This window comes from Notechis scutatus, chromosome 2, assembly GCF_049901735.1.
Source record: "Notechis scutatus isolate UNSWTSFEM ecotype Mainland chromosome 2, rNotScu1.2, whole genome shotgun sequence".
Taxonomy (NCBI): Eukaryota; Metazoa; Chordata; class Lepidosauria; order Squamata; family Elapidae; genus Notechis; species Notechis scutatus.
The window spans coordinates 91,870,529-91,892,731 of record NC_142010.1 but is presented as its reverse complement, the minus strand read 5'-3'; the positions used below and the strand labels follow the sequence as shown (position 1 = coordinate 91,892,731).

The following is a 22,203-nucleotide window of genomic DNA, read 5'->3' as shown; positions in this document are numbered from 1 at the left end:
CAAACTAAATTATCATAAATGCTTTTAGAGAGCACATATGTAAAAATGGAACAACTCAGCTGAGAAAAGGGGAATGGCACAGGGAAAAAGAGAACTGACTGCTCAGTATAAACTAAAAATTAAAAAATGATAGATGAAAGCTATATGTAATGATCATAAATTTTGCAGAAAGAGGAAATGACAGCTTGAAAATGTTTTAGTTCACTGAAGTATAAATGATCAATTGCAGTCCCCTTAGGAATTGTCTTAAAGATTTTTCCACGCTAGACTTCATGGGATTCTGCCTCTAAGCATACTAATCTCATGGATAATATTTCTCTTTCCATTCTGCCTCCTATATTCAAAAAAGTGTCCCAATAAATAAGTTGTTAGGTGATCCAGAATTTTTGAACTTTCCCTTTCTTGAGGAGTGGTTCTTCTGTAAAGTCCAACTAGTTCATTTTCTAATAGATACTGACCTTCCAATTTGCTTCACAGCTTTGCAAATGCTCATCTTCATTTCTACCCTTGACTGAGGTTTTTCATCTTGCTATATATACTCTTTTTTTCTATTCATATTGCTTTACATCAATATGGATTCTCCCCACCCAGCCATCTTCTTCCAAAGTTCAATTGTACAGTACAGTACCAAGCCACTTTCCAGAAAGTATGCATTTCTTGCTACTTTTACCTAGCCTATCTTTTACCTATCACAAAGGCCTTATTTAAGTTAATAGTAGACAGCAGAAAGATTGTAAGCATGCAGAGAAGAGATGGTATTCAGCAGGTTCTGACCAGTTCTGGAGAACCGGTAGTGGAAATTTTGAGTAGTTTGGAGACCAGGCAAATCCCACCTCTGATTGGAGATTTTGTAGTATCCTTCCCCTGCCATGCCCACCAAACCACGCCCACAGAACTGGTAGTAAAAAAATGTGAATCCCACCACTGATGCAGAGGGGCAGGACCTCCCCCCCCCCCAGTAAGGTAGCTATACAACCCTAGATTCCTTTCTTATTTCCTAAATCTTTTTCAAAGGGCCATCTTACAGTCGCTTGTACATATACATTTTCATCTTCTGTTGAGAGCAGGGAGAAATATCAGTGGCAGGAGGAGTTTTAAAGTTTACTGGGAACCAACTTACTAGGCCAGGTGAAACATACTGAGATCCAACCCAAGATTGTTTCTAAGGCCTTTGCCTTCTCAAGCTGTTAAGTGTTGGGTTGGGTAGTGCTTGAAAATATTAATACCATGGTGTATGTTTCTCAAATCTGTATTGTTCGCCTACTCATAGCTAAATTGCCTTATAGCTCATTTGTTTTATCTTTCTGATTAAAGCAACAATTATAACACATTACTTTGGATCCTTCATAAAGTTCCAGAAAGACAGGACAATTACAGAATAAAATTCTAAGGTGGGAACATCTCTTCAAGTAATTTTAACCCATTAATTCAGTCTTCCTGATACTCTATTCTTCCAGTGATATTTAGAACTAAACAATAGGTGTAGGGTATGTTGATTTAAAAAAAGGTATGTTCTTCCACCAACCTGCTTCTTTTCGTGGATTTAGTTGCAATTAGTTTCATGGCTGAAATGAGTGGTAATTCAGATGAAAACCAAGATACTGAGAACTCTGATAGGTTTGTGGTTTGGAAGTGCTCTTTGGTCCTATGCTGACAACATTAAATAGACTGAGTCTAAAAGGCATAGGCTTAAAATGTAATAAATTTCTTACAAGGCTAATCATAATGGTTTCCAGATAATTTGAATATCAGATACAGACAAAAGCTGAGATGCCTATTTGAATTAAATGATAGACGGTTCATCCCAAATTACAAAAACAGCTGACAATAAAATGATGATGAAGAGTGTAGAGACCCTATTCTTGAAGATTTTCTCAAAATGAATTAGGTTGGAGCAGTGTTGCATCTCACTAATAATCATCCAACTTTTAGGGTTAGTGTGTCAAAGACATTGTATGTTGTTCAAAATGAGTTTCAATTTAGGAAAGAAATTGTGTGTGGTCTGCAGGAAAAGTGTGTACTTTAAGTTTAAGTTCTTCAAAAATGTGTAAAGGAGGGGTAAATCCATGATGCCTTGATCAGTGGAATAACAAAGCAGTCTTTTTCAGCATATACTTCATTTGTTTTCCTGCATTCAGTGCACAAAATGCAGTTATGTTTGAAATACCTCAGTTTTTTTTCTCTTAATGAATTTGTTGGCTAGGTTTCCCTAACATGGTGCCTTCTAAGTCTGTTAGAACTATTATTCCTTAGCCTGAGGAACAAGCTGGAACTACTGGGAGTTATAATCTCAACACATCTGAAAGCTACCAAATTGAGGAAGCTGTATAGATAATCTTAATAATTAACTCCGCAAAAGGTGGGTGTTGGCTTTATGAAGTGTGGAAACTACAGTATCTGCAAAACCTAAATACCAGGATGTACCGTATATGCCGGCGTATAAGACGACCCGGCGTATAAGACGACCCCCCAACATTTCCACTCAAAATATAGTTTGTTATATACTCGCCCCCTCTTCCGCACGCCTTCCACTTTTGCACTTTTTTTTTTTTGAGGCACTTTTGTGCACCGTGGAAGCGAATCCCGTGAAGCGAAAGGAGCAGCCAGCCTTCTCCCAGCTCCCAAGGAACGAGGCTCGCACCGCCCGGGCTCCACTGAGGTATCCGGCTGGGGCTGTCAGGAGTTGTTACCGCTGGCGCGGCTCGCTGCGCTCAGTCCAGCGTTGCCTCGGGAAGGAAAGGCAAAAAGGAAGAGCCGCGGTGGCGCTTTGCAATGGCAGCAGCGGCTCCTGGTTTTGCCTTTCCTTCCCGAGGCAACGCGGGACTGGAGCCGTGCGGAGCCGCGCCAGCGGTAACAACTCCTGACAGCCCCAGCCGGATACCTCAGCGGAGCTCGGGCGGTGCGAGCCTCGTTCCTTGGGAGCTGGGAGAAGGCTGGCTGCTCCTTCGGCTTCACGGGATTCGCTTCCACGGTGCGCTAAAAGTGCCTCAGCCGCTGGCAGCCGCAGTGCTTCCCAATTACTATTTGCCGGCGTATAAGACGACCCGGCATATAAGACGACCCCCCCAATTGGAGGCATCTTTTTCAGGGCAAAAAAGTCATCTTATACGCCGGCAAATACGGTAATTGCATACGTGACTTGGTTTTACTAGAAATTTTATTTATTTTTTTATTAAATTTCCATGCCACCCATCTTTCTGGTACAGCCATTCTGAGTGACTGGAAATTAGCATTGTAAACAAAATTAAAAGTCTCCTTGGTTGTACCAGTATAACCAACAACAAGATCTGTTGACTTAGATTGGAATTGCTAAAACATGCTTAGTCATATATCCTGTTTGTTCAGGCTTATGCAGCAAGGAAGCACAATGGGTTACATCTGAGTGCTCTTAGGTGGGGCAATATTCTGTGAAAAACATGAAATTTTCTTTTTTTACAGATTGTGCATGCCAACTGATTGTCAACCTTGCGTGAACCTTAGATTAAGAATGCTATGTTTGCAGGAGGTCAGTGTAACAGTAATTTACAACTGCAGCAGCCACGGCTCTGGGCAAGAGTCCAAATATGCCCCAAATTCATGATAAGAAAGTACAACCTGAGCAAGAAACTCTTGGCTTGGTTCAGAGTACAGTCAGATCTGTCGACTCTACCCTATTTTTGGGAATTTCTTATGCAATATTGCTTGGATAATATGCATTAGGAGATGAATAAATAGGACTGTGTACGTAAAAGACTTTTTAGAAGGGTTGAAATAAAATGCTGTAAAAGCTTAAGGGTGCATTGGGTCATGTTTCTTGAAGGATATTTTTTCATCCAAAGAGCTTATGGTATTGCATTGAATCCCCTAAGTATAGAACAAAAGACCTGGTAGTGGGGAAGTTGTGTTGCTTGGTATAAATGATGTTTATTAGCTTTCCCCAGTGTGGCATCTTTAGCTGTGTTAGGACTTCAACTCCCAGAATTCCCAGCCAGTTTGTGTTACCATTTGGAGAGCACCAGGTAAAAGAAGACTGCCATAGACACTATACAAGGTAATTTCACTTGCAACCACATTCTACACAACACTACATTTTCCATCACTAAATTGTAAGAAGATTGATAAAGATTGTGCTGATTCAGGACATGAATTCTATTTTAGCAGGAGAAAGATGGGAAGATTTCACAAGAAGAGTTCTCTACTCCTCTACTCGTTGCAGAATACCTTATGCCACCAGACTCAAAATTCTAGACCTAGAAAACCTAGAACTACGCCGCCTTCGGTCCAATCTAAGTACAGTATATAAAATCATACATTGCAATGTCCTACCTGTCAATGAATACTTCAGCTTCAACCATAACAATACAAGAGCAAACAATAGATACAAACTCAAGGTTAATTGCACCAAACTTGATTGCAGGAAATACGACTTCAGCAACAGAGTGGTCAATGTCTGGAATACTCTAAATGACTATGTGGTTTTTTCCCCAAGCCCCAAAAACTTTAACCTTAGACTGTCTACTATTGACCTCACCCCTTTCCTAAGAGGTCTGTAGGGGGCGTGCATAAGCGCACCAACGTGCCTACTGTCCCTGTCCTATTGTTTCTTTTATTTTTCTTATATGTATCCATGTATTCATAACTATGTTTTTACTTATACCTATTATCTTGTAAGCAATTGACAAACCAAATTAAAAAAAGATCACAACTCCTTTTAATAGAACAATTCTGAGATACGTTGGAGCCACAAATGAAATGTAGAAGCTACAGGCAGATTCAGAGAATTAGATGTCTTATGTATTCTTTTGTGTACTTTTTGTAAATTGAGGTAGTACTATAAAGTACCACCATGATTTTTTTCACAATAGCATTCGAAACTGATTATTTCTGGAGTAGTATGAATGTTTTTAAAGACAGCCTAGACATTATTAGAAACAATGGTACTGTTGCTCTTTAGCAACAGCTATCAGCCTAGCGGGTTAAATTTCAAAATCAAGGTAACAGATGCTGATTTCAATATATTTGTCAAAGCTTTTGCTATCAACTATGTTCCAGAAATGACCTCCTCAAAAAGAATTTGAGTTAACTGCATTTGGGAATAGACTGGAGTTCTTATTAAGCCTCCTAAAGCATTCCTAATAAGCCTTTTCTAGTTTTGGGAGCTAGGCAAATGACCCTGTATCTTTTCCCTTACTTTAAGAGTCAGAAATGTTGGGAAATTGCTATGAGTAATTTTCACCCATTAGCACATTCCCAGTCAGTCCTTACATCCAGCTCAGAGTAAACATTAATGAAACAACTCATTTCAGCTGGCAAAAAAACCAAAAAAAATCATATAGCTTGATACTTAATTAAACATCATTGACTTTAAAACCACAAATTAAATTGAACAGCAAATTTAATTAAATATAGCTTGATGTTTAATTAAACATCAGACATCAAAAGAGATAGCTGAAACAAACAAGAAAAAGTAGTGAGAGATATAAAAAGCAGGCAATAATTTATATATACTGTTGTGTATATATTCTATTTTCTCTCTCCCTCCCTCCCTCTCTCCCTGAATAGAGATGAAAAAGGAGACCAGGTTACTCTTCCTTTATTCTGCACCTTGAAGAAAGAATTTGGTGAATGGGAATGATGAATTCAACAAGAAGAACCTTAGGTAGAGACAGAAGGCCATTGAAATAAAACATAGTCACATTGCCTCATGCACATGTATACCCCAATAATGTCAGCACATAGGCAAGTTTTTGGTCAGCAACAGGCTTTTTTTTAATCAGAACCTGTTAACTCGCAAGAAAAGTCAACAAACGATGATGGAACAGGATCTGATGGTGACTGAAGTTTGCAATGTACAAGTTTGCATCTCTTTATTGCTTTTTCTGCATTACCTCCATATCTGTCTTCTCTGTCACATTTATTTATTTATTTTTATTTGTCAATTGCTTACAAGATAATAGGTATAAGTAAAATCATAGTTATGAATACATGGATACATATAAGAAAAATAAAAATATATAAAAGAAACAATAGGACAGGGATGGTAGGCACATTGGTGCGCTTAAGCACACCCCCTACAGACCTCTTAGGAAAGGGGTGAGGTCAATAGTAGACAGTCTAAGGTTAAAGTTTTGGGGGTTTGGGGAAAAAAACCACAGAGTCAGGTAGAGTATTCCAGACATTGACCACTTTGTTGCTGAAGTCATATTTCCTGCAATCAAGTTTGGTGTGATTAATTTTGAGTTTGAATCTATTGTTTGCTCTTGTGTTGTTATGGTTGAAGCTGAAGTATTCATTGACAGGTAGGACATTGCAATGTATGATTTTATATACTAAGATCGAACCGAAGGCAGCGTAGTTCTAGGTTTTCTAGGTCTAGAATTTCGAGTCTGGTGGCATAAGGTATTCTGCAACGAGTAGAGGAGGGGAGAACTCTTCTTGTGAAATATTTCTGGACTTTCTCAACTGTGTTAATATAATACATAATGTGGGTTCCACACTGATGAGCTGTATTCGAGTATTGGTCTAGCAAATGTTTTGTATCCTCTAGTTATTAGTGTAATATTACCAGAGAAAAAGCTACATAAGATTAGGTTAACAGCTCTTAACACCTTTTTGGCTATGTAGTTACAGTGGGCTCTAGCACTTAGGTCATTTGAGATGAGTACTCCAAGATCCTTGACAGAGTTTGGATCATCAACAAGGTCTTGACTATTCAGCCTGTATTTTATTTTCTGATTTTTTTTTGCCAATATGTAGGACAGAGCATTTATTTGTTGAGATTTGAAGTTGCCATTTGTTTGACCATTCTGATACATAGTCAAGGTCTTTTTGAAGGGTAGCAGTATTGTCTGTGGTGTTGAATAGGTTTACATCATCAGCGAAGAGAACACAGTTGCTCTTGATATGATCACAGAGGTCATTTATGTAGAGTATGAAGAGAGTTGGTCCTAGAACACTGCCTTGGAGGACACCACTGTTGACACGTACAGAATTTGATAGGACGCTCCCAATTTTGACCATTTGTGTGTGTTTGACAGGAATGCTTCTATGCAGTTATGCAGTTGTCCAGAGATACCGTAAGATTTTAGTTTTAGGAGTAGTTTGTTGTGTACCACTGAATCAAAGGCTTTACAGAAGTCTATGTAGGTTGTGTCTATTGCTTTGCCCTGATCGAGTTGTGTAGTCCATATGTTTTTGCAGTGTAAGAGTTGCAGATTACAGGATAGTTTTTTCCTAAAAACAAATTGTTTATTAGAGAGTAGGTTGATTGTTTCTAAGTGGAGGATGATGGATTGGTTAATAATTGATTCCATGACTTTACAGGTGATGCAGCATAAAGAGATTGGTCTGTAATTTTCAACTAGGCCGGGGTCTCCCTTTTTGAAGATGGGGATGATCGTGGCTTGTGACCATAGTTTTGGCAAGGAGCTGGTCCTGAAAGATTTTTCAAAGATTATGCTTAGAGGTTCAGCTATGGCAGTGGATAGCTTTTTTAAGAAGTAGGCACATATTCCGTCCGGTCCAATAGATAGAGATAGTTTTAGATTGCACAGTGCTTTTTCAACAATGTCTTCTGTAAAACCGATAAGTATTAGATCATTGTAGTTGTCTGTGGTTCGACTAGGAAATACTGGGCATGATCCATTGCTTTTTACAAATACTGAGCCAAAGAATGTGTTAAAGAGGTTGGCTTTAATGGTGTCGTCGTTGCAGTCTTTATCATTAGGTCCTTTCAGGGGTGGGATGGACCTTGAGTCTTTTAGTTTGTTGTTTATTAAATTGTAGAAAGCGCGGGTGGAATTGGTGCGTAGAAAGTTTTTTTCTTGTTTAATGTGATAATTGGTGCATTCAGTTTTTATCTGGTGGCATAAATTTTTGTATCAGCTTTTAAAGTTGGCAACGTGACCAGATTTGTTTTTCCGCCAAAGTGATTTCTTTTTGGATTGAAGCTTCCTTATTGTTTTGGGTAATTTTTTTTCTGGTTTTGGGAGTTGTTAATGGTACATATAGTTTGATGACTCTTTTGATGTCAAGTAAAAATATGTTGTAATGGTCTTCTACAGTATTGCATCCAGAGAATAGAAATTGCCAATCAAGGGATGAGAGATCATTGTTGCCTTTTTTGAAGTTATAATTGGGGATTCCATCGTTGTGATGATTTTTGTGTGGATGTATGTTGAGACAAAAGTCAATCATGTTGTGATCACTGTTGGAAAAGGGTTCTTTAATTTGTATTCTGTAAATTGAATTCAAACTATTGCAGAAGATGAGATCGAGGCAGTTGTTAAGTCTAGTGTTGTTGGTTACTAGTTGTTCTAGTCCCAGATTTGTTACTGCATTGTGGAAGGTTACATGTATGGGTTCAGTTGTATATTCGTTAAGGGTCCAGTTAATATGAGGTAGATTGAAGTCGCCAAGAAAGATAAAAGATAAAATGCTGCCCATGTTAGTTGTGTATTTAGCTTGCTTGCATGTTCGATGTCATAATCAGGGGCTCTGTAACATAGTAAGAACCGAAATGTGATATTTAAGGACAGTTCACAGACGATGGTCTCAGGAATAGCAAGCTCCTGGGTAACTTGGATGTTTTTTAGATGTAGGGACTTTTTATAGAAGATAGCAACACCACCTCCTCTACGGATTTCACAATCTGATCGATAAACATGAAAGTCTCTTACTGTGGTAATGGAGTCAGGGACAGATGCATTGAGCCATGTTTCACAGACAAATATAATGTCGAATTTAGCCATATTTAGTAAGAGAAGAAATTCAGGTATTTTCTTTACAAGGCTTCTTGCATTGAGTAGCTTGCATTTAAGGCCAGTTGTGGTTGGAATAGAGGTAGTTAGGGGCGTGCGTGCCTAGTTTTGATGAAGGTGGATTGGATGGGGTGGGGTTGGATGCGGAGTTGTGGTGTTATTTATTATGTGATTTGCTATAAGTCACTTAAATCAGATTACATAATATATTAATTATAAGTAAAGCCATAGTTTAGGTAAAATAAGCAAATAAGTAAAGCCATAGTTTAGGTAGTATGAGCAGATCTGAGTTGAAAAATCCAAATGGCTTTTATATGGCAGCTGGCATTGCTGCCATGTAGCGATCATATGGATTTTTGCATCCTGGTAGCCTTACCTTAGGTAACTAAATCAAATGTAAACCATGGTTTCAAGTTGCGGCTAAGACTCTCATCCAAACCAATATCCAAGTTATCATCTGATTTCATATAACACCCTTGGCCTACTGTCAATCCAGCTTAGCATGATCTGCACTTGTACCCAATGTATTAGGAATGTAAGTCACCTAATAGTTGGGTTGGAAAATATATAAATCAGGATAGACATTTTAATACTGTCTCTTTAAGAGAATGCTAAAACTGTAATTGGGTGTGGTTCCTCAAATGGCCATAAGATGGAGCCAGAAACCTGGGTTGTTTAGTTCCTGTTCTGTTGTCCTTTTCTGGAGAGTGTTGCTATTCCTGTATTGACTGTTGCTGATCGTTGATGTGTGTCTATTTACTGAACTGTTTTTGATACTGGACTTTGTTATTTGGATTATCCCTGGACTGAAAACTGACTGCTTTAACTGTAAATGACTTGGACTGCTTGTTTGGACTTTGCTTAAATGTTTATTGGAAGTAAAAACCTACATTTTACTATACAGTGTATCTGTGTGCTAGTTGTGTGTTATTCTTCACTACTCTCACTATGTCTCCCTGTGCGCGCTCATTCTCTTAACGGGGAATTACCTCAACACAATGTTTATTGGGATTGGTTTATCAGAACTTCAGCAGTGAATTCCATTCTGAGTTGGAATCTATCCCTATTTTACCTATTCTGAGTGCGTCTGGATTTGTTTTCTTAGAATGTAAGTCCATCTCTGTGTTTGGGACCCAGTGTCTTTAAAAGTCTGCTGATCCAAGTGAATCCTACTATAATGGAATTCTGATTCTCTCTCATAATTCTTCTAAACTTTAAAGCTCCAATATTCATCTGAAGTAGCTTGATAAATATTTTGCATCTAGAACAAGGGAACTACAAAATCAGCTCTGCAAAATATTTTTATTAAATGATTTGAAAGGTATTATTTTAATTAAATCAAATATGTAGTTTCGAGTCTACAGATGATCCATCTTACCTGTTCTTATGACTCATCTTGGATTTCCACTGAGGACAATCAGTGGAGGAACAGTTGTTAAAGAGAAATTCAAATATTCTGTTTTTTTTTCTTTTATTAGGTTGCTAAAGATTTGAAGCCTGCTAGGGACAGGAGAAGAAAGCTACCTATATGTATAGCTAGCAATGTAAACTAATTGTTTACATAAGTTAAAAAAAGTTGGTCCCCTTGAACTGAAAATGCAACTAATTGTCTCAACTTCCAAAGTATTTCCCACTAACCAACTATATTCCCCATTAATTGGCCAGTTGTTTTGTTTTGATAAGAAAAGTAGGTTTTGTTTGTGATGCCACCCTAGAACAGATTAGACTAATTGCAATAAATTCTAAACATTTCTCAGCCTTATATTTTGCATTCTGTAATTATTCACCTTCCATGTCTTGTCTCGCTATTGGTCAGTCAATAAGTGTTAATTCAATAAAGTGATAGAAAATACTCTTGAGGTCTGTACTCTTCTCTGGATCCGGACTATTGAACGCTTTCCTATCCAAAATGGAAGGTATTGATTCTTACTGATACTTTTGTTATGCCACATTTTGAGCCCTTTCTCAAATAATTCCATCTTTTGTACCTACTGTATATTCTGAAACCTCGAACCCACTTATTTTTTTTTAGTCTGGAAATTCAGTATGTTTATGGAATCCAAGTGATCCTAGCCATATCAGGTAACCCTCCAACATATCATCCGGGCCCTTCATATCATCAAGCAATTTGTATGTATGTCTGGGTATATTTCTTCCTCCACCCTTTAAAACAGGGGTGTCAAAGTCAAGGCCCACAGACCGGATCTGGCCTACGAGGTGCTTAGATCTGGCCTGTGAGGCTGTCCTGGAAACAGTAAAGGACTGGCCCACGGTGCATTTGCCAGCAAAAACAGAGCTCGGGAGGGCCACTGTTTTCACTGGCAGAGAGTTGCAGGAGCCTGTCACAGCCAAAAATGGAGCTTGGGAACCCATTTGTTTCTGGCAGAGCTCTTGGGCCACTACAGGCACCCCTGACATGAGTGACCTCAAGTTGGTCATGCACACCCTGGCCTCCTGAGTTCAAACACAACCCTAATGTGGCCCTCAATGAAATTGAATATGACACCCTTGCTTTAGAAGAACCATAGTGTTTTTGAATGTTTGCATAATGTGCCTAATTTCAGAAACAATGCCATATCCATAATAATATCCTGGGAAGGGGACAAGAGAAAGAGAAATATTGAAACACCTCAAAGCTCATGACTTACTTAGTTTTGGATACCAATTTGGATATCAATTTCAAGCATAGGCAGAGCTGCATGAAGAGAAACACAGTCCTTAGGGCTGCTATTAGTAAATAGAAAACACCTTGGCTAATGATATAGAACAGGGGTCACCAACCGTTTGGACCTCAGGGACCACCAAACTTATAATTTTAAATCCTGGGGACCACTAATATGAATTTTGACTGACTCTCTCTCTCTCACACACACACACAAACACACAGAGGCAGGGGTGGGATTCAAATTTCTTAACAATCGGTTCTGTGGTTGTGGCCTAATTTGTGGGTGTGGCTTGGTGGTCATGTGACTGGCTGGGCATGGCTTGTATGTAAATATTATAAATATTTATATAAATATTGATTTTTTTTATAAAAAAGAACAACTTTTACCCAAAATCAGGCAGAGCAGGCAGGCAGATTGTGTTGCTCACAGAATCACAAATTCACTTAGAGATCTGTGTTTCTGCCATCAGCTAGCTGAGTCTGCACTGCTTCAATCCTAAGGAAGGTTAAAAGCAGAGCCAAAGAACTAAAGATTAGCTAGAAAGCAAGAAATCCAACTATTTCCTGCTTTCTAGCTAATCTAAATCTACTGGCACAGCAGAACAGCTGATGGCCGGAAAAAGGAAAAATAGCAACTTAGCAGGCAAATTTGCCAGGTAAGGAGTGAGTGGGCGGGGAGGGAGGGCCATGTGGGCGGCACAGCCTTGTGTTCCTGCGCAGCCTGGATTAATTGCTTTGGGGGGGTGCTCTGGGGGTGGCATTTCTCTGCGGACCACCAAAATTTTCTCATGGACCATCGGCAATCACTGGTCTAGAAGGCCTCTCTTTTGGGACTACCAAGACTGCTAGACTGCATGCAAGGGTGGGATCTGACAGGGTTAACTACCAGTTCGGTGATTTACGAGGTTCGGTGATTTACGATGTGCTTCCCTGCATGCTGCGCACGTGCGCGCCTGTAAATTGTCATCAGCACACTGCGTGCAGAGAAGCAGCCTTTCAAAAAGCACTTTTTTCCTGCTTTTTAAACTGCAGCTGTGCCTCGCACGGCAGCTGAAGTTGAAAAAGCAGGAAATAAAGGTCAGGTAAGAGCCCGGGCAGGCGAGTGGGCAAAAACATCAGCAGACATAGAACCAGTTCTATGTCTGCTGTTCTTCAGAGCTACCGGTTCTATAGAGGTGGACAGAACCGGTAGAAACCCACCCCTGATTGCATGCCCTTAAAAATTTTTTGCTGGGCTTTATTTGAAAGTTAGTGCACTGGATCCAGAATGCTATTTTGAAAAGATGTTTAGAAGGGACTTTCCCTACAGAGATCCACTTGCTGAACACTATCAAAACTAGGAATGGATATTGTTACATTCATTTTAATTGCTATTTTTGGGGAAGAGTGCCTTAGAGAAGAAATGGCAGGATGATTATCAGGAAACATCCCTACAGTAATAGTATTTTCCAATCATTTATCTCTATCTAGTATATTTATATGTATCTCTCTACCTATCTATATATCGATTGATCGATAGATATAAAGCTATTTGGGGAAGGAAAAGTGGTGGGCATAAAAGTGAGTGACCATAATCACCATATTGTCTAACTTTAAAAAAAAATGGATTCCAATTATTGGAAAAAAGTAATGAATTAAAGATTGCTTCTTGGTGCTACTATGACAAGAAAAAAAAAAGAGTTAAAACTGGTTGTGTGTTACTTCAGATTCTTGATTGCTCCAGCTAAAACTGGGGAGGATTTTTAACTAGATTCCTGATGGATATATAGGCACATTCAAGGGGTTGCAAAAGTATCATCCAAGTAATTTTAAAGGCACAACGATAAGAAAGCAAAGGTAGTATCTGCAATGTAGAGTCAGCTAGAGAGTATCATTCCATGGATTCTAAACTAATGTATTATGGAGAAAGTTTTCCATAAGACTTTTAAAGTATTTACTCTGTGCATTCTGGTATTAAGTACTTGAAAAAACCTTTCTTCAAAACTGCTCACTTCTCTAATTCATGACCTAAAATCAACACGCAGCATGTTCCAGGAAGGTTGAGGTTTGTTTGTCAATATTTTACCAAGTCTCTATGGCATGAAGAACATTTTTGCATATTTGCAGTAAAAGTAATCCCAGATAGATCCCTGCCCTGCCCTATTTACAGGTTTTATTAATTTATTCATTTTTCGCATTTCAAAGAGGGACACTGTTCAACATACAATTAAACATCAAAATGTAAAAATAGCATAATCCTAACATTAAAATGTTAGAATTAAAAAAATTAACAAAATTAAAAAATGTTTAGAGGCAGAATAATTAAGCTCTATTTACATGCTTACACCTATCCAAGAATTTGAATATTCCAGGTGTTGGAGAACCCAGGGAGTTAATAGGAATGTGCAGAACAACTGAAAGTGTTTGAATTAGGAGGTAATCCAATTCATCTTTTGTTCTAGGCCAGAGGTCTTCAAACTTGGCAACTGTAAGACTTGTGGACTTCAACTCCCAGAATTCTATGCTATGCTGGCTGGAGACTTCTGGGAGTTGAAGTCCACAAGTCTTACAATTGCCAAGTTTGGGGACCCCTGTTCTAGGCCCTGCCAATTGCCAATTGCTAGGCCAGTTGCCAAGTTTGGGGACCCCTGTTCTATATAACGAACTGGAGAAGATGTCAGAATAGCCCAGTGCTTCAAGATCTGTGAAGCAATAAATCTTCAAAAACCACTCTCATAAAGAATGCATCTGACAGGATCAGCAACATTTCACTAATTTCTCAGGCTGATTAGAAGGCCTGAAGGCCTATACCTTTTATCATCAGCAACAGTGTGAAGCTGTAACACAAGCCCTATTATTAAGTTGTCAAAAACAGAAATGATGAAAGAAAAGAGACTGGAGGTAAATCAACATTTTGAGTGTAATTAATATGTATTCTGAGAAGCTGACAATTAAGCAGTGAGTCTTACATGTCACTAAAGTAAAAACTCTCAAATAAAAACATTTAATTGGGTAGCAAAGTCAGGGTAACCATAGGCCTTAAAATTAAGCAGTTAATCTTCAAATGATTGCATATCTAATTTATATACATTATACTTACTGAGAGTAAGTTCTACTGAGCATACTGGAGCTATATAAATCTTGTGTAGTTCTGTATAGGTAAGTATAATACATTTTTATTGCAATTCACAGGTTCTAGCTTAACCAACACAGAAATTCATGATTTGAACCACTTGTTGAGCATATGAATAATTAATTCCACACAGAATTACAATCAAACTAAACACGATGAACTTTATGGTATATTTGTTATGGTTTATTTATTTATAGGCAGATCACTTCACTATTTACAGTACATGAATGTAGAGATTCTACAGTCTTTGTGATGTAAACAATTAACTCCGCAATGGGGGAGTCTCAAAAAGAAGCCAGTTCTGAAGTATTTACATAATTTAAAATAGAACTTTTATATACTCACTAGATAGATATAGATAATACATTGAGCAATTTGGTTAAATCATCTACGAAACTATAGAATCTGACAATGTAAAAATACAAGAAAACATTCTCTTATTTAGAAGGTTGACGTTGAAATCACACTAGAAAGAAATATTTATTTAAAAAAATGACAATAACGAAAGGCATAAAATGTATGCCAATTAAGGTTAAAGTATATTACATAAATAAGGACAAAACAATACGACTGGGGAGAAAATAAATGAAATATTAAAATCTTCTACTACTCTTTTAAAACACCAAACTAAAAACTTGATTGTATAGATTACAAAGGGGTCAATTCCGCTGCCTTTACTTACCCAGAAGTAAGTTACCACTTAGTTAATACATGTAAAAACATGGCAGAATTGGGCCCTTCTAATTATTAGCAGTGTTCTCCAGAAAAAAAAAAGAAAAGAAAAAAAACCAACCCTCAGTAAATCTTTATTTTATAATTTTTATTATAAATAACATATAGCAAACGTGCCCCTCTTTTAGGTGAAATTCTTACACCTTTCTCTAAAAAATGCATCAATTTAGCTTCCTTCAAACGCTCTGCCTCACATCCATACATAAACACACATGGCAAAGAGGGGCATGAATTCATCATTGTGTGAAATAATGCTTCCTAAAGCACCAGCTCCTGTACTAAAATCAGTCTTTCCAGTGGTTTGTCTCGCAATCAGTATCATACACATGAGGAAATGGAAAAAAAGAAAAAAAAACTATTATAAGAAATCTGCTTTTCAGTGGTGAAATGACCCTCCTCAAAAGGCAGCACATTTATGAACTGGTCCGGGTGCATTTTGATGCACATGGAGCTCTGGGCAGATGGAGACATCTAGTCTTTTCCAAAGCTGACAAATGATTTGAGGAGCCTGCAGCAATGGCAACGCAACTGAAAAATGGGTCAGCTCCTACACTGTGTACAGCTTTCTGCACACAATGGTTCATAGGCTGACTTAATGCATGATTCTTACAGACAGATGAACCTAGGACTGATGCAGATAATACGGGCATGCTATCAGGATTACTTGGGTTGAATCTTAGAGCGACAAGGTGATGCCTTTAATGATAGAGATTTGCATAAGTGAGGTTTAAATGTTACACCTGGGACATTTAAAACTTGCTCTAATATTCATTGAGATTCTTCCCAAAACTTTAATGGTTTCCGTATACAGGTAGTCCTTGATTTACGACCATAATTGAGGCCAAAATTTATGTTGCTAAGTGAGACCGTTATTAAGTGAATTTTGCCCCATTTTACAACCTTTCTTGCCACAGTGGTTAAATGAATCACTGCAGTTGTGAAGTTACCAACACAGCTGTTAAGTGAACCTGGCTTCCCCATTGACCATTTTTGTCAGAAGGTCGCAAAAGATTATCACCTGACCCCAGGACACTGCAACTGTCATAAATAACAGTCAGTTGCCAAGCATCTGAATTTTGTTCATGTGACCATGAGGATGCTGCAATGGTTATAAGGGTGAAAAATGGTCACAAGTCACTTTTTTCAGTACCATTGTAACTTTGAACAATCACTAAACGAACTTAGGACTACCTGTACGTATAAGGATTTTAGGGAAGTTCAATTCATCACATGAACTCCCACACAGCCTTTCACATCTAAGCCATTTTGCTCAACATATGCCCTAAAACATCTTTTTAATATATATTACATTCTTATAGCATTTGTCTTAGAATAAATTAGTAATTCCCTTTTGCAGCTGCTCACTGTTAGGCCATGTACTTTGGCTAATCAGAAATACAATGCAGAATGCATGATAAGCCCCTAGCTATTTTTGATAAGGAGGGTGAACACCGTCATCAGAACAAAGAGGTACCTGAAATGATACACAAAAATATCAAGAAAGGGGCATTCCCAAATGCTATATGCGTATCAATATATTGTAAGGATTTATTAAAAAAAACACCAGTCAAATTGCACAAATGAGAAAGAAATAGCTCTTTGCAAAAAATTCAGAAAACATGGAAATGAAAATGGGTCTTGGTATGCTTACATTGATAAAGAATATCACACATGGACTATCTTGTAAAAATAAACTGAAGAAATGCTAACCTGCTTCCTATTTTCATATAGTAAATTAATGCCATATTAAACACAGCCACGTGCACACTCATACTGACTCCTGTATGGCTTTTTGAATGGGCTACTACTGAGAAAATTGAGAGTTCACCACAAAAACAAAGACAAAGCCGATACCGGTTTTATGGAGGTAGAATAGGTCAGAGGGAAAACATGACAACTGTTCGAATAACTGGCAGTGAAAATAAGATACAGAATCCAGTTCTTCTTGTACAGTCTCTGTACAACACTGCTGTCTTCTGACAAAGTTTTTAGTTGACTTATCAATATTGACTTGTGTTTCACATAAAGTGATCATTATTAAAGGATCAAGAGAAAATAAATGGCTTGTGACTTATTCCTATCTTAAGGTATTTCTCCTGATTTTCCAAAATAAAAAAAAAGAAAATTAGGATTTTTTTCTCTTTCTCTCATACACACACACACACACACACACACACACACACCTACAAACATATATAATTTTGTTTAAAAAAATAAATGTCTCCCTCATGATTGCCTTTCTTAATACACCCTTTTGTTCCGAAAAACCCTGGACAACTGATTCTCTTTATTTGGTTTCTCATGTGTTCTCACAAGATCTTGATTTGTTCTGTTGCTCATCGTTATGGCTAGGCCTGCCCCATGAACATGGGGGTGTTGGCATTATGCATATAATTAAAACAAGGACAGAAGAAAGTTAGGCAAATTTTGCAGAAAGGACCCCAGCAGCATACTCTTTATAAAAGGGGCAAAGAACACGATGCCTTCAGAAATGAATCCCCTAAGCTGAGAGGCAGCATACATTCATTTTTAGCCAGAGGACCTCTTCATACTATTCTTGGAAAATCAAAATGTGCTGGATATAACTGCCCTTAGGAGGAATCTGTCAGAACACATTAGCAGCAAGGATGGCTGGAGCAAGATATAAAGCTCATCTTAATTCCTTATTTTAAGGAAAGGAAATAGTTCTCTTACTGCATGAAAAAAGGCTCATGTTGTATTGTAGATTTGTTGACCCACCAATGTAACCAAAGACTATCCGTTGCTTATCCAAGCCTATGGGATCTCTCAAACTCCCAGGCAAGGAGCAAAATCAGGAGACCTGATGACAGCCTGAGTTTGGTTTAGTGGATCACAAGTCTATTATTCAGGTACTCTGATATTCAGAGGCAGGAGAATAAAACTGGGTACTTTACACATTTGATCTTATCGCTTTGTCATATGGAACTTGGCCATTCTTCAATGGCCTTTCATAATTACTCTTTACAATATTTATGGAGCACTGTAGTTGAGTGCTCTACATACCAAAAGTTAAATGCATTGTACTTATTTATTCATACAAACTTTGGTATATCTCTCTGCTTTAAAAGATTTGGGACGGCATTTGTTCTTCCTGTACAAGGAGGAGTTTGCTTAAAATTCTTCTATCAACACATTACAATTTCCCAAGTCACCGTAAGAATAAATATGAACAAAGGATTTTTACACATTTCTCCCTGTGTGGGTGATGCAAACTAGCTGTGCTTCCAATAGCAATTAGCATAAGCTGCGGGTATTGATATGCTGTAACCAGGACAAATGTGCGTGCTTTGCAAACCATCCCACTCAGGTTCTACATTCAACACTGCTGAACTTGCAGATGCTGAAGGGCTCAATGCCCCATTGTTTTCCTCTTATTCATGTGTGCGTTTGTGCACATACGTGCATATTGCATAAAGTCCTAGTGAAGTTTCTCGCACAAAAAATATATTTTTATAGGCTTCAGGCAAAACAAAGATCACTTATTGCACCTCTCCCTACAGCTAGGATTGAGAGGCTTATGTGCATTACAGGATCTTCCTTCCTTTCAAAGAGCATGTCTTGCATGCCCTAATCTCACTGGCAAGCCCAGTTTCTGAAAATTAACTTGAGCTATAAAAGCAGATAAGCCACATTTGCAAGCAAGTTTGGGCTAGAAGCAGCACCTTCCAAACAGCAGAAGGACTGTTTTAACTCTTTCTTTCCATCTGCATTCAACACTTTCAACACGCTTAAAATTTGATGCATTTTCCATCTCTCTGACCAACTCTAGTTCTGAACTTTTTGATATCTTTTGTAACTAAGCCAGGAGATGGAAGAATTCCACTTACTAGTTGCTGGGGTGGTTATTATTATTTGTTGTTGTTTGATTGTTCTCTGAAAACATCAGTACAGCACAGGACAGGACAGTCCTACCCACCCTAAATGTGTCACTATGTACATTCTACAGTAAGCTCTATAGCAATCACATGTAAACATCATTGTGATAAGGAAATACTAGGACAGAAAAGGCAAAGCTACAATGAGGCACTTGTCAATAGCAGATACTTCATCTTGGCCAGACTTTGTTCTGGACTGATCACAAGAAGATCTAATGGTCTTGTAATCCTTTAATAAGTTCCTAAACAGAGATGTTAAAAGTGACATTGTTAGCCAAAACATTGTGAGAGAGTATTTTGCAAGTAGCACGGAAATTATATTAGCTGCCATATGAAATCAGGATTGTTATTATGAAAGCTCCAGATCATCACCCACATCTCAGAAATAAACACTCAGGATGGCACAAGAAATTCCTTGATCTTATGGTGCTTTTGATATGTACAGTCCTTATCAAGGGAATGGGGGACTATTCAGACAAACAGACTTTGGGACAGCATGAATTAGGCCAGAATCGGGATGTTTTTTGTCCTTTGATTCCAAATCAAATACATGCTGATGCTAAAGAGATCTTAAGGGAAGAGAATCTAACTGCTGACAGAATTAAGGCTGTAGTATCTTATCTACATGGGATGGCTGAACCCCATCGGTCTCATCTTTGTGAAGAACAGAATAAACATATGGTGACTGATGGAGGACTTAGCAATGCTATTTGGTCCCCACTCGAAAGTGCTCTCTTGGTGTTCCTATTGCTTATTTAGTGTCTCCCTAGCCTTTGCTGGATATGAATTAGCACAAGAGCAGCCACATTGCATCTGGCAAATGATGCATTTGGTACGGTGTACTGTATGAGCATGAGGTCTCCACATGTATTTACCCTCATCCAACAGCCTCTTTCTCCAGAAATCATTTGTTTAAGTTACTCAAAGCCGATCCCCTTCTCCTGGACATCTCAGGGTTTTGAATTTAGGAAAAGCTGATCAATGAATAGACAGCAAGAGCTCTATGCCATGGGCAAATCAAAAGAAAGGAATATGCAGGCAAACAGACATATACAATAATAATAAAAAAAGAATAGAGTTACCATATGCTACTGGCTATATATTATACAGTATGGCTTATTCAAATTTGCTCAGGCAGACAGCAGCATTTAAAATGGGGCAGAGATACTCTGCTAATGCTGAGTGCTGGGTCAAGGTGCAAAGATGCTTTTGACCATTTTTTTCTGTTAGTCTTGCAAACAAACCCAGGCTATCCATCAGACAGGAGATTTTACTTTGGTTGAATGACCAGATGGCCAGAAATCTGTTCCTGAGGCTGCTGGGGATATGACTTAAATAAACTGTTCTACCATTTGTGACTTTATGGTGATGTCATGAAACAATGGCTGTTCTGAGGGTGGGGTCTAATGCTTAGGAGCCTTAACTTTTCTGACTCTTTCCAATCTTCTTTGTCTCACAAGAGATTTCACATGTAGGATAAATAGGCCAATGGCTACTACTAGTCATATTGGCTGTTATGTACTTCTCAACTCAGCAGCAATGGGCATTAGATGACCACTTTCTTGTAGATTGACTGCTTTCTTGGGCAAGCCTGCTTTGGACTGCAGAATCACAGTTTGTCATGTCTCATGCAGTCAACAATTAAGGAATGGAGATCCGAGCATTCAGTCCAGACAAATGGAGAGAATGGTTTATACTGCCATTCAATAACCCCTTGGCTAATCAAGGGCAAACAGATTTTTTTTTTAATGATTTTCAGATGAGCCACTCACTGAAGGGAACCATTCTGGAAAGGCTGCATCTACTGAGGGGCAAGTGCCTCATTACAGTGCATAGTTAAAAATCAAGGAAGCGGTACAATAAATCTGAATTACAGTACATCTGAGCCATAAATACATTATAAGTATATATTTCTTTCTTCTATTAAAAATTAGTTTACAATCTTGATTCTATTCACAATTAACAATTTCATAATCACACACTACAGACCAAAAATGAAATAAAAGTTATGGTGAACACAGCTGCCACTCCACGGCGGAAATGGGACCAGTCAGAGAAAGGGGATTGGACAAGAAGAGGACAGAAGGCTTTTGCAGGCTCATCCTAACACAACCAATCAGAAGCAGAGATACTAACTTGTGGCAGTGGAACATCAACACCATGGGAACTCACAGACAGAAGCAGCTTGTTCAATGTAAACATCAATTTAAAGGGTCAGCAGTCTCTCTCTCTCTCTCATTATATACTTAATCATTCCTTGAAAACGTAAACATATTGGAAGTGCCTTGACTGAGGTATTAAGGTATTCCTCAAAGGTTAAGGCTGTTACTGATGCAGACTTTCCTGGGCCTCCTGCAGAAGGCTGTCAAAATCCATGGTCTCATATTTGCTTTTTACTGGAGTTGGAGAGGACTCTTCTGTATTGGAATCTGCTACAAAGAAAAGATAAATGTTGTCAAAAAGAGGAAGGAAAGAAGGCAGGAAGGGAAAGGAAAGGAAAAAGGAGAAAGGAGGAAGGGAAGGGAAGGGAAGGGAAGGAAGGAAGGAAGGAAGGATTTCTTGTATGGTCCCAAGAAGATCAGCTAAGTCATGTGTATATTACATATAATGTTTCCAAGCCACATGGAAAACATCTACATCTCCACTTCCTCCTGAAATGGAAGGATTTAATGATCATGAGTAGTCTGTTGAGATATCCCCCGTGCTCTTCTCTTCTCTGAAGAGGCCGATCAGCAAATATGATGGGCCACAACCCATTTGGCTGAGGGAACCAAACTGTCTCTCAAGAGAAAGGGTTGGCCAGAATCTGTCTGGAAGCTGTTAAGAACTGCCTGCATTGGATAATTCATTCTCTCTAATCAGATTGCTATTTTGGGTGATCACATTATATTTGATTTCATAACTGTGTGCTATTTAACTATTTTTTATGGTTAGGTTGATTAATTTAAATTTTCTTCAATTATAATAGTTGCTGTCTGCCCCTTGCAGGGGAGGAGGGTTTTAATGAAAATGAAAGAAAATAAATTAAAATCACTTGTGGTATGTGAAAATGAGCAAATA

The 22,203-nt window shown here is 38.3% G+C and overlaps 1 protein-coding gene across 4 annotated transcripts in view; it reads right to left on the bottom strand.

Moving 5' to 3' along the window:
- Positions 1 to 14,676: 14,676 nt before the first annotated feature.
- The window catches only part of PPARGC1B (PPARG coactivator 1 beta), a 136,547-nt gene continuing 129,020 nt past the window's right edge, over positions 14,677 to 22,203 (bottom strand). For 2 of the 4 annotated variants that reach the window (XM_026688466.2, XM_087955469.1), the window contains exon 12: positions 14,677 to 21,575. In XM_026688466.2, the coding sequence (XP_026544251.2) occupies positions 21,469 to 21,575 (107 nt within the window). In that variant the 3' untranslated portion in view covers positions 14,677 to 21,468. The remainder of the gene's footprint in view (positions 21,576 to 22,203) is intronic. The other 2 variants (XM_087955470.1, XM_087955471.1) reach the window with 1 other exon arrangement.